This window comes from Camelus bactrianus, chromosome 29 (genome assembly GCF_048773025.1).
Source record: "Camelus bactrianus isolate YW-2024 breed Bactrian camel chromosome 29, ASM4877302v1, whole genome shotgun sequence".
NCBI classification, from domain to species: Eukaryota; Metazoa; Chordata; class Mammalia; order Artiodactyla; family Camelidae; genus Camelus; species Camelus bactrianus.
In genome coordinates, this window is record NC_133567.1 from 7,821,300 (window position 1) to 7,833,823 (window position 12,524).

Sequence of the window (12,524 nt, forward strand, 5' to 3'; positions counted from 1 at the left end):
GGTACTTCCTAAATGAATAAATGATGAAAAAAAAAAGGATATTGGAGTAAACATATGTAATGCGGAGGGAAGGAAGGGCCGCTAGGTTTATGATCATCATTCATCACAATCACTGCAGGTGAAGAGGCTGTGGTAGTTTCTGGAAGTTGTAGGTAGACTAGTTCATGTCCTCTCCCTCTTCAGAGGGCTCTGTGGCCCGGAACTTTCTGCAGTTGTTTTCTATATGCTAAATTACCTTTTCGTCAGGGTCTGTGGTTTCTTATGCTTTCCATTCATCATGAGTGGTGATGGTTGTGTTTATTGTGCATAAAAGAAGCGTGCTTCTCATAATCCTTGATCTCTGATGTCTTAAAGGTTGAGTTAAAAAAAAAAAGGCTTCTGACTCTATTATTCCCCTTCTCCAAGACAATGGACAGAGGTGGAACAGATGAATATTCTTGATCCTTCAGTGACCCGAATCCTGAAGTCACTTGTGCATCCCTACCTCCCTACTAGCATTTCAAAGATATACGACGATTTTCCTGGAAATTACAACCGTTTTAAATTATAAACATAAGTCCTGAAGGAACTGTTCCTAGACAGCCAGTTAATGCCAAGGAATGGCTTGAGCAGAGTTTCCAGGCACAGAGTGAATCTTTAAAAAAGCGAAGATCTCTTTCCTTTTCTCACTAGCCTACCACTAAGGACCCAGGAGGGCAGCAGCGGGTTAGAATGGGGTTTCTGTGCCAAGTTCTGCAGAAAGCCCTTTTTAAGACAACGGGCCAGGAGGCTTGTCCCTGCTCTTCTAGGTTCGCGAGCTCCCTGCGTAGCTGCACCAGGTATAGCAAACGTGCCCGTGAGGTGTGACATTGAGCCTGAAGCAATGTAATCGTCCGCGGATCTCCTCCGCTCCAAGCTAGCAGGTGACAGGGAGCAAGAGTCTCCTTGTGGTTCACGGAGAGTTAGTCCGGGGTCTTGACTAGCCGGGACCAGGTCTTATTTCCAAGCAACTCTCCAACAATGTAATTCGAGGAAGAAAGCATATTTACCCTCATCCCGGACACATTTACCATTCCTAGAAAAGGCCACGCAGCCCCTTCTGTCTCGCCTTCTCTTCTTTCACGCCTGGCGACAATTTCTAACAGCCGCGTAGCTGAGCAACCTAAGCCAGGTCTCCCGGCGGCGTCCGGCTCAAGCCCTGCGCTCCGGGCCGCCGCGTCTCGGCCGCGTCGCCTCTCGCCGAACCCACTCGGTCAACTTTCCCTCCGAGACTCCGGCAGAGGCGCCCTCCGGGCAGCCGACTGCAGCTGCAGGGGAGACCCCGGAGCTGCGCGCCCGGCGCCGGCCGAGCGGACGCGCCCGCGCTCGCACCCCGCCGTCCGGGGCTCGGCCAGGCGCTCCGCTTTCTGCTCTTGGCTTCTGTCCTCCGGGCCCTTCTTCCCGTGGACGCCAAGCCGTCTCAACTCCACCCTCTCCACCCCGGGGCACCTCGGCCAAGCCCTGTCCCCTCCTCACGCGCCTCCGACCACCCTCCCAACACCCAGCACAGCCCCCAGCGAGGAAGGCCGGCCCGGGTCTTCGCAGCTCCACCCGCCACAGGGGGGACTCCAGCACCCGCAGCCGCCCTCATTCGCGCTCATTCATATTCCTTCTCATTCTCATTCTGTCCCTCGTCCTCTCTCTCCCAAGACTCCTAACAAGACAGGCCGATCCTCCTCCGTGGCGCTCCCTCTCATTCATCGCCGCCCCCCCACCCCCACAGCCCACTCCACTTTTCAGACGCCCACCTCCTACATACTCCCCTCCCCTAAACAGACTTCCACCCACTCACCATCTGTAGCCTCCCTTCCGCCCCCCGCCCCGAAGCAGCAGCCCCGCACGGTGGGAGGCAGGGACCCCCGCCAGACGCTCGGGTCGTGCGTGCCGTTCTGACCTCTGCCCGCCCGGGAAACTAACAAAGGCGGCGCGCGAGCCCAGCCCCGAGAGCGGCGAGCGGCGGCCGCGGGGCGGGCGAGCCTGGGCCAGGCCGGGCGAGCGCCGCGCGGGGGCTGCTCCGGAGTCGGGAGGCAGCGGCGCCGGACTACGCGACTCTCGCGGCGCGCGCCGCTCGGACGCCGCGGGCACCATGGGCTGCTGCACCGGGCGCTGCTCCCTCATCTGCCTCTGCGCGCTGCAGCTGGTGAGTTCCCCGCGCGTCCCCCGCCGGCCGGCCCCTGCCCGGGCACGGCCTCCCCTGCTCCCTCTGCGGACCCGCAGCTCCGGGCACGGGGCGGGCGGCCCAGCCCCGCGCTCCCGCCGGCCCGCGCCCTCCCCACCGCGGCGACTCTCGCTGCGCTCCCGCCGCGAGCACTCACCGCGTCGCCCCTGACCTGCGGGAGGGCGCGGTCTCCTCGAGGTGCCGGGCGCGGGGGTTCACGCGACCCCGCCGTGCGTCGCCACGAGGTCCCGAGGCCGCTGCCCGGCGCCGGGGGAGGGAGCGTTTCCCGCCGCCGGGTTGGACAGCTGGCTTTAGCACCGCCGCATCCCCGCTCAAGTTTCGCTGGGGCTTGCGGGCTCTTTCTTCTCGGGATGGTTTTCAGGAACTCGGCGCAATCCGAAGGGGCGTGGGAAAGCCCAGGTTCCGAGGAGACGGGACCAGCTTCCAGTCTCAGTTAAGAGAGAGGTGGTTCTTCCCCTCAGCAGGTTGAAAGGGGGTGGCTGAGGAGTCGCGGCGCTCCGGGAAGGAGGTCGCTTTGGGTTTTTAAACAGAGTATTGCAGCCCCTGCCCTTCCAATTTCTGTTTAAATTTTGGTGACATGTCGCGTGTTCAGACAGCGACAGACTGACTGCTGTCATCAGGGAGAGAAGGCGCGCTGGCTCGCCAGGGAGGGCATGGGCTGGGAAGTTGGAGAGCAGAGTGGGGAATGAAAGGGCTCTCAGCGTGGAGCGAATGCTTTGCTTAACACATGTCCTGTAGGGACCTAGACCGCCCCCTGGTCTGTTCCGTAGTCGCGTGAGGTCAAGGCCACAGACCTGTGTCAGCTTTCGTGTGTGAGGGATTAACAGACCCTTTTACTACACTTAAGACAGATTCTGTAGCTGCTCTGCCAGCCTTTCTTCCAAGTGTTGTTTGTTAAAGCCACAAATATTAGCTAGTATATTTTGACTCCCAAGAGGAAAAAGCTTTTCAGTGAACTTGACTGAGTAATGTCAATCTTGCAAGGGATAAAATAATGCTGTTTCTTTAATAGTTAGTCCTTGTACCCATGAACGCTTTAAAAGGTTTCACTTTTCTCTTGCCTCGGTGTTTTACTCTCCCATTAAACCCTCACTTTAGACGTGCTCTTCAGTGTTTACATGATGTGTGCATAATTTATGTATTTATGGATCTGAAATCAGGGCTACTTTCCTTTAAACCTGTGGAATAGCCCCTTCTGTCTTGTGAAATAGCATGTATTTTTATGGAGTTTTCTTGAAAAAATAATTTAAAAATTTACTTGACCATGAATGTTTTCTTTCATTAAGGAAGGAAGGCCAGAGAATAATTTACACTTTGGTTATTAGAAGTGGACATAGCTGGGAAAACTAAATAAATATTTAGTCAAACTTTGAAGATGCAACGTTGCAGACAGGCACACTGCATTGTGTAATCTATTATGGCATAATTCTTTCTGTTTTACATGGACATAACATGTAAGGGTTTTTGATGCAGCAGATTTATCAACACAATTATGACTTCCTTAGTTGATGTTGTAATAGTTGTGATGACAATGGGTTTTGTAGTTTCATGTATCAGCCTGGAATGCCTTTCTACATACACCTTCTCAGTTGATAGAAATGCAACTTACTCTTCAAAGCTTATCTCAAAATTCTGCCTTCTCCATGAAGTCTTCCCTGGTGCTCCAGGTGAAAAATCAATCACTTCTTTTCATTTAATTGCATAGTACTTTGCTTTTTCCTCTGTTAGAACACGTTCATCCTCTTATATTACTTTTCTTAAATGATTCACACATTACTAGACTGCAAGCAGCCTGAAAGTAAAGGATGAAACATGATTCAACTTTCAAGTCCTTAGGAGCGCTCATATTAGAAGCCAAACCATACTGCTGAACTGATGATGGTAATGAATATTTGCAATCCATACAGGGCTTTTGCATAAGCACTATTTTACTTCTAAAATTATCCTCTGAGGAAGGCACCCATGTTACTAGTTTGCAGGTGAGGAAGATCACCCTTAACCTCACAGAGTTAAACAGTTTCTTCAAATCAATAGTTTTTGGTGGGTAGAGACATCAGAGTGATGGTAAACACTTAATGATTGGATCTTGGACAAAACAAAACGTATATCTATGTTACATTCTTACATAATACATTCTAAGTGTTGTGCATATAGAGGATGTACAGCACTCACTTTGACAAACAATAATAAAATATGCAGTGCTCTTTATTGTAAATTCTACACAGCCGATTAATTCTGGCAGAAATCTCTTTTTTTGCACTTGATGAACTCTTGGTTCTGTAGTTCTGACATAAAAGTTGGTTAACATTTTTTACTTCCTTTGAGCAGGAATAGGAAAGTGAAACAAGGAAGTCAGTATTGGAGCTTGACTCCATCAATCACGTGATTTTGGTTTGAAACCTCGGGAACTTTCCCAGGGGGAGTTCTAAACTGGCCCCTGTAGACGGAGGACAAGGAAGGACAGAAGAGGCAGGCCACTCCTGGTTGCTAGGTGGCAGGTTTAATAAATGAGGGGACTTACTATGGTCTGTCTGGGGCGCTGCTGGATGAGTGGATCTCCACCTCCAGTGGTCAGAACCTTTAAAGTTTTAGAAGCCTTCACTGGGTTCAGTCATGTCCACTGTCTGGATGGTCTCAAGGACACATTCTTCTGTCCAGGCTGCATCCTTGAAACGGCGCCTACTGTGGGCATGGTGGGCAGGACGCACGTCCCAAGGACTGGGCGGGTGAGGAGCCTCCCACTGCCCTGCTCCGGCTCGAGGGTCAGCTGGAGGTCAAGTCCTCCCCGTGACCTCCTCCAACACAGAGCAGATTCTCTGCTGAATTGGGTTACAGTTTTCAAGTACTGGAAAATTATTTCCTCAATTCTTTTTTTAGAAAAGTTAACGGTAGTTGATTTACAATACTGTGTTCATTTCAGGTGTATAGCTTCAGAGTCTTTTTCATTATAGGTTATTATAAGATATTGCATATAGTTCCTTGTGCTCTACAGTGGGTCCTTGTTGCCTGTCTATTTTTATATATAGTGGTGTGTATTTGTTAATCCCGTAATCCTAATTTATCCCTCTTCCTCCCCTTTCCCTTTTGGTAACCATAAGTTTGTGAGTCTATTTCTGTTTTGTAAATAAGTTGATTTGTATTTTTTTTTTAGATTCCACATGTAAGTGATATCATATAATATTTATCTTCCTCTGTCTGACTTACTTCACTAAGTATGATGATCTCTAGGTCCATCCATGTTGCTGCAAATGAAAATATTTTGTTCTTTTTTATAGCTGAGTGATATTCCGTTGTGTATAATACCACACCCTCTTTATCCATTCATCTGTTGATGGACACTCAGGTTGCTTCCATGCCTTGGTTATTGTGAATAGTGCTGCCAGGAGCATTGGGATGCATGTATCTTTTCGAATTAAGAGTTTTCTTCTTTTCTGGATACATGCCCAGGAGTGGGATTGTGGGATCATATGGTAAGTCTGTTTTTTAGCTTTTTAAGGAAACTTCACACTATTTTCCATTGTGGCTGCACCAGTTTACATTCGCACCAGCAGTGTAGGAGGGATCCTTTTTCCCCACGTCCTCTCCAGCATTTATTGTTTGTAGGCTTTTTGATGACAGCCGTCTTGACGGTGTGGGGTGATACCTCATTGTAGTTTTAATTTGCGTTTCTCTGATAATCTGCGATGTGAGCCACTTTCACGTGCCTGTTGCCCATCTGTCTGTCTTCTTTGAGCAAATGTCTGTTTAGGGCTTCTGCCCATTTTTTTTATTGGGTTGTCTTGGTTCTTTTGTGCTATTGGTAATGTAATGACATGACACCTTTTAGGTTTAATATACAGTATTAGAAAAAAATTCTCCAGTGCTTTCTTAAGTCTAGACAATCAACAAAACAGCGTTACACCCTGATTTTTCACATTTACCCATTTCTTTGGTGTAAATACTCCTACCCTGGTCAATTTCAAGTACGCCATTACATGGTATTTCCATCATACAGATAAAACAGGCACAAATAACCTCAAAGTGTAAAGTAAAACACAGTAAAATAATTAGAAAAGGATGTGCTTTAAATATTTAGTACCTCTGTTTTCCATGATTTCCTTAAAGTTTTTATTACTTATTTACTAATGATGGTCGTGTTTAACAGCTGGCTCACTCCATCCTAAAAGCTGAACCAGCCCTCTGAGCCGGTGCACACCTGCTCCAGCATACCACCAGGTAGGACTCCCACGTGTAGAGTTCTTTCCACCAGAACCAGCTGTCTTTTTTTTCCCTTTCATGTTTTTTCCTGCTCCCACCAACTGTTGGAAGATGGAGGTGATGAGGCAGTCAGTAAGTGTGGGGGTTGAGGGGAAATGGCATTCGGAAGATGCGTTTGCTGGAGAGAATCTACATGCTAATGGCTAAGGTAACTATGTGGGCCATTGAAAGATGGTCCGTTAGCTCCTGCTAAAAGTTAAAAGACACAAACAAAAGGTTTTTACTATCTTATTCCCATTTTATCTGACCTCCCCTCTCCCCAGATTGGGGAATGTCACTGGGGAGAATGTACCGTTTTGAGGCGTGTGTGTTTGGGTGAGCTTTGGTTTGCAAAATCTCAGGCTTCTTTCTCCTTCCTTCATTGAGCTGCTCTGACCACCTCCCATCACTACTCCTCCTCCAGGCTTTTGCCCTCGAGCACATTTGTGTGTTGGCCTCCAATTTCACATTCCCGTTCTTAATTCTGCTAGTGAACTTAAAGAGCACGTGACTCGCATGCGTCCCTGGCCAGAGGAAACTGCAAAGTAAATCTCTTCTGAAAAAGCAGTGCATCCCCGGGTAACAGATTCAGCAAGTCATCCCAGAACCTGAAACATGTTTTCGTGAGGATACTTTAGATTTTGCTTGTTTTAAAATGATGTGTATTCCACTATTATAAATGTGTAAAACACTTTATCATATGCTTTTAGTAAACTGTAGCCGCCATATTTAAATGAATCTTAAGGGCCTGTTTTTAAGTCTGAATTTCCTCCACGTGTACCTCCAAGCCATCTTGTCAGAGGCCACACAGTGAAGTGCTGAGCTTAGCTTGGCAGGGATTTGCTCCCACAGAGCTTTCGATGTCTTCTCGACGTCACAGGGGGCAGTTTTGTCCCCGGATGTGGTCGTGACTAGAGGTTTATTGCTCCTTGCATCGCTTTATGGACAGGGGACCACCCTATTCCAGTGAGGCCTCACGTTCAGGGGAACAACGTTCCAGACTCTTACTTTGCATATCCACAGTAACAGGAGTCTTTAGAAGATTTCTAGAAAACGAGCAGCTCTTAACACATCGATGGGCTCTATGTTTTTATTTTAGAGAACGTCCTGTAAAACGAAATAAAATTAGTAATCTTCCTTTCCTGTTTTCAAGTGAAAGTCAGTTGAGTTAACTTTCCCTCCCCTCCACATTCAGACTGTCTCATGACCACCTGTGACACTATGATGCTGAGATAAAACGCACCGAAAAGTGCCTGAATGATGGCGGTGTCAGTGGCAGTAACTTGTTTTTAAACTAAGTTTTATGAAGTGTGCCACTCACTTATCACAGACACCTGGACGTGGGTGCCGAGGTGCATTTATTTTTCTATGTAGATATACTGATACTTTTGTTTGAACATGTTTTTTATTTTAATGGCTTTTTTTTCTCTTCTGAGAAATGTTATTTGTAATCATTTAGTTTCTATTCTTTTCCTGTTTTTAAATACTCTGGTTCATCTTATGAAACTTGAAAAGTTTAGGGAAATTAAATTTTTGGCTAACAACGAGACTTTAGTTATAACGTGGTTGGTGTTGAAATCATTTCAGTAATCTGCGTTAGCCAGGTTTCTACAAATCCAAATCCATTTGTAACTCTCTTGTTCTTTAAATGTACCTCCAGGGTGTTGCATTTGCTTAGGAAAAGTGTTCTGATCGTCCTGTCGGTTGAACTGTGCCCTCCCCAAATTCTTAATGTTGATGTCCTAGTCCCCAGTAACTCAGAATCTGACCTTATTTGGAAAAGGGATAATTGCAGATGTAATTGGTTAGTTAAGATGAGTATCATTATCTAAAGGGGAAGTCGGGACACAGGCGGGCACACATGCAGGAACGCCAGGTGACAATTAAGACAGAGAACAGGGTAATAGTCCACTAGGCAAAGAAAGACAAAGAGGGCCAGCAAACCACTGGAGCTGCCAGAGAGGCGGGGGTCAAGTTCTCCCCACAGCACTCAGGGGGACACAACCCTGCCAACACCTTGGTATTAAACCTCCAGCCTCCAGAACTGCAACACAATAAATTATTGTGCTTTCAGCCACTCAGTTTGTGGAACTTGTTGATGACAGCTCCAGCAAACTAATACGGGTCTTTTATTTTTTATTTTCAAAGAACACTAATCACATGTTTCTTTGTGTTTATCTCTTTGTGTGCTTTTTTTTTTTTTTTTTTTTTTTGCTGGATTTCAAGTCCACAAATGGCAAAGACTTTGATTTACTCACAGAATCTTCCACTACACCCTGCAAAGGGTAAGCCCTCTCTAAGTCTTTGGAGAATAAATTAATGCACAAATAAAGAGCTAAACTTGACCGAGTGTTTTCTGATGTGCCAGGCATTGTTCTAGATACTTTATATCTATGAAATCATGTAATTCTCACAACCACTCATTTTAGAGATTCAGAAATTGAGGTCAGGAGTTTACATAACATGCCCAAGATTGCCCAGCGATGGAGTCAGGTTCACATTTGAATCTGCACTCTCTTTACTGTGTTCTCTGCTTCTTTTACTTGGAATAATAAACAACATTCAACAAATATTCATATAGTCCCAAGCACTGGGTGTACAGGTGCAAACGCTTCAGAGGTAGACCTGCTCTGATGGAGTTTATGTCTGAGGGCAGAAGGGCTGTCAATAAATGTGTAAACAAAGATTACCTAATTACAAATACTAAGTGCCATCAAGGAGATGAGACGTGTATTACACGTAGAGAAGTGGGCGGGGGGGTCTTAGCTGTGGACAGTCAGGAAAACCTCTCAGTCATGTCAAGAGGGGGGAATCATTCTCAGCAGAGGAAGCCAAAGGTGCGGAGCCTCCAGGTTTGAAAGAGCCTGGTGCCTTCCTGGCTGTGACCGGGGCCGGGTGTGGCCAGGGCGGAGCATGGGGCGGAGTGCAGGCGGGGAGATGGCATTGGACCTCTGTGGTGGCCCCGGGTTTCATTCAAGGAGCAGTGTGAATCCGCATTTTACACGGAGTCATGGTGTCAAATGACTTGTGTTTCAAAACACTCTCATTGCTGAGTAGAGAGGAGATTAGAGAGAAACAAGAGAAGAAACGGGAGACGGGCTGGCCTGCTATTCTGAGCCAGAGATCATTTGAGTCAGACACATGTCACAACGGAACAGATGGGGAAGGATGGACTTGAGACGTGACTTAGGAGGAAAAGACTAGGGCTTGCTAAGGGGTTGACCTACACGTTGTGCGTAACAGGATTTAACTGTGGTGCTTTCACTGAAAGTGGGAAAATTGGGTGTTGTGGGTGTGGAGGTGGGGCCAGGAGTGTTTGTCTGGAGACGGGAGGGTTCTTTCTGAGATACTGTAGGAGTCTGACCACTGAGGCCAGGTATATGAGCTTGGAGCTCAGAGGACAACTTTGGACTGAAGGTTCAGAACTTGGCTCCATGAGCAATCCTGGCATTTAAAGCCCCGGAGGAGATCACAGAAGAGCGAAGGTATCAAGACAGATGAGCACAGCATGGAGACGAGGACTCAGAGCAGTAAAACTGAGAGAAGGGAAATGAACAAAGTTTGCGGACATGGAAATATTTATATAGACTTGTTTTATTTTTCATAAACTATCAGGCACTATTAATTTTTTAAAAAAATTGTCCCCAGTTTTAATAAAATCATTTTCATTCTGGTCACTTCCATGTGCATTTTTGTTTTGCCTAGTTTTTTGCCCCCCTGAGAGGATAATCTTTATCATAAGATGTTGAAAAACAAATTGCTTTCTATCCCCAGAAGTGCAATAGTATTTTCTATTTTTAAAAAAAATTAGCTGCTTTGTCCATATTTGTTCACCTTTCTCTCAGATTTTACAATGAATAGATCTCCAGGAAAGATTTGAGCAATTATCTAGATTAAATATAAAGGAAGAATTTCAGATTTAAGAGTAAGAAATTCTGAGTCAACAGAGACTTAGGAAACAAACTTATGGTTACCAAAAGGGAAAAGGGGTAGGAGAGGGATAAATTAGGGGTTTGCAATTAGCAGATACAAACTACTATGTATAAAACCGATAAACAACAAGGTCCTACTGTACAGCACAGGGAATTATATTCAATATCTTGTAATAATCTATAATGAAAAAGAATATGAAAAAAATATATAAATAAATGTATAACTGAATCACTATGCTATACACTGGAAACTAACACAATGTAGTAAGTCAACAATGTTGAACCAATATTATTTAAGATTTTGGCATTAGAGACAAAATACATATTAATATAAACTTTGCCATTTATTTGAAAAAGTTTGGATATGTGAGTAGAATAAAAACCCCTGGGTCTATTTATGAATATTTTGACAATTTTCTTAAGCATTTGTTTTCATCAGGTGAAGTGCATCTTGCTTTAAAAACCAGGATTTCAAATGCTAAATAAAAATTACTCGTTGAAGGTAAAAATAAAAATCAGAATGGAAAACACAAAATTGGGGAGCTTTTGGAACGAAACGGCAAGCCATCTTCTTTCCCTTCTTTCCAAAGCCCCGGTGAATGGAGCAATACCACTAGGGCTGGGAAGAAGACAGACGACCAGCAAGACTGAGGGATGCAGGGAGATCAGGAGCAGAGCGTGTGCGCTCAGAGCCCTAACGGAAGGCTGTGTGCGTGCGGGCCCAGAGCTGCTCTGTGTTAGGTAGAAACCCAGCACTTAATCTGCTTGCCAGGAGGGGCGCCCTGACACAGGGCTGGAGAATGGGGTGTCTTTCAGTTTCGCATTTTGAAACTTAGCTGCCTAATATTCTGAGCTGATATGGAATCAGAGAATAAATACATATAATCATTCTGAAAGTAAAGCTGATTCATCGGTAAGTGAGGATTTGTAGTAACTTAGAACCGAGAAGATGAAAAAGAAAACCACAAATGATTATCTTTTTAATTGTTTATTTTGATTTTCTTGAAATACTTTTTATTTGTGCTTTAAAGTAATGTTAACATTAATTTTGAAAAAGAGAGATGTTTCAAACAACTTTGAAGACGTTTTGAGTGTCAATTTTAGATGGACTATTTGGTAAATACTTGATATCGTTAAAGTGGACCTTTCTTAGGTGCATCAAAAATGTATGCTTTTAATCCCCGTTAACACTAATTGATGTTAATGTGTGTGAACCTTCAAGCATTTATGACAGAATATAACATTATGCTAAAAGATTACACTTCATCAATGATTTGTATTCTGAATGCCAGTTATATGGTAGAACAAGCAATGACACAGAGCACAAACTATCCAATTTACATTTTTAATTTGATCTATTTGGCAGAGATACTAAAATAAAATAGGAGATAGGCTCTAAATGTCCTTTGATGGAACATTCTTTACATTGTCTAGGTAGAGTACTGGAGAACAGACAATTTAGGATGAGCATAGTAAAAAACAAAGTTAGGGAAGGTGAAACTGTTGAACTAGCAGATTGTTCTTTGACTCTTGTAAGAGGGTCCCCAGTTCCTTGATTTGGATGAGAAGCATCTGTCTATTGGGAAAGGAAAATGAGGGTGAAGACCAGGGGGCAACAGGAGTTGGGGTGGGGGCAAGGGCTCTGATGGCAAGAATTAGATGGTCCTTTGTTAAGCGAAGCTGGGGTAAGATCATGGCAATGTTAATGGTCTTGTTCTGTCTTTCTAGGGATTTTTTTTCTTTTCTTTTTTTTTTTCTTTTCTGTATAGAGGACCACTCTTTAGAATGGTTTTCCCGATTAATATTCCTGAGTCATTAAGTAAAATTAAATGTTTGGGTTTCTTCTCTCCACCCCGTCTATAGGTACTTGCACTGAGAATGGTTTCATACAGAGGCCCCGTTCCTTTATTAACGAGAGGTACTGGAATAACATCTTAGCAATCAGATTCTCGTAAGCGATTATGGGCTCAATGGATGTGATGATAAGGCGTAAATACATTTCTGACGGTTTCTCTCTCTTCCAGTCATCGGAGACCTGGTGTGCTTTGGTGTTGATTAATACGTAGTGTAGTAAGTGCTTACGTGTGGAAAGCCCAGTCTATAGAGGTTGACTGGTCAAATTGGTTAATTAAGGTACAGAGTGGAATGCTCTGCACTCG

General features: G+C 45.0%; 1 protein-coding gene across 4 annotated transcripts in view; it reads left to right on the top strand.

Moving 5' to 3' along the window:
• The first annotated feature begins 1,601 nt into the window (after positions 1-1,601).
• NKAIN3 (sodium/potassium transporting ATPase interacting 3) overlaps positions 1,602-12,524 on the top strand; it is a 409,151-nt gene continuing 398,228 nt past the window's right edge. The window contains exon 1 of one of the 4 annotated variants that reach the window (XM_074355102.1): positions 1,602-2,158. In XM_074355102.1, coding sequence (XP_074211203.1) covers positions 2,105-2,158 — 54 coding nt within the window. In that variant the 5' untranslated portion in view covers positions 1,602-2,104. The remainder of the gene's footprint in view (positions 2,159-12,524) is intronic. The other 3 variants (XM_074355104.1, XM_074355103.1, XM_074355105.1) reach the window with 3 other exon arrangements.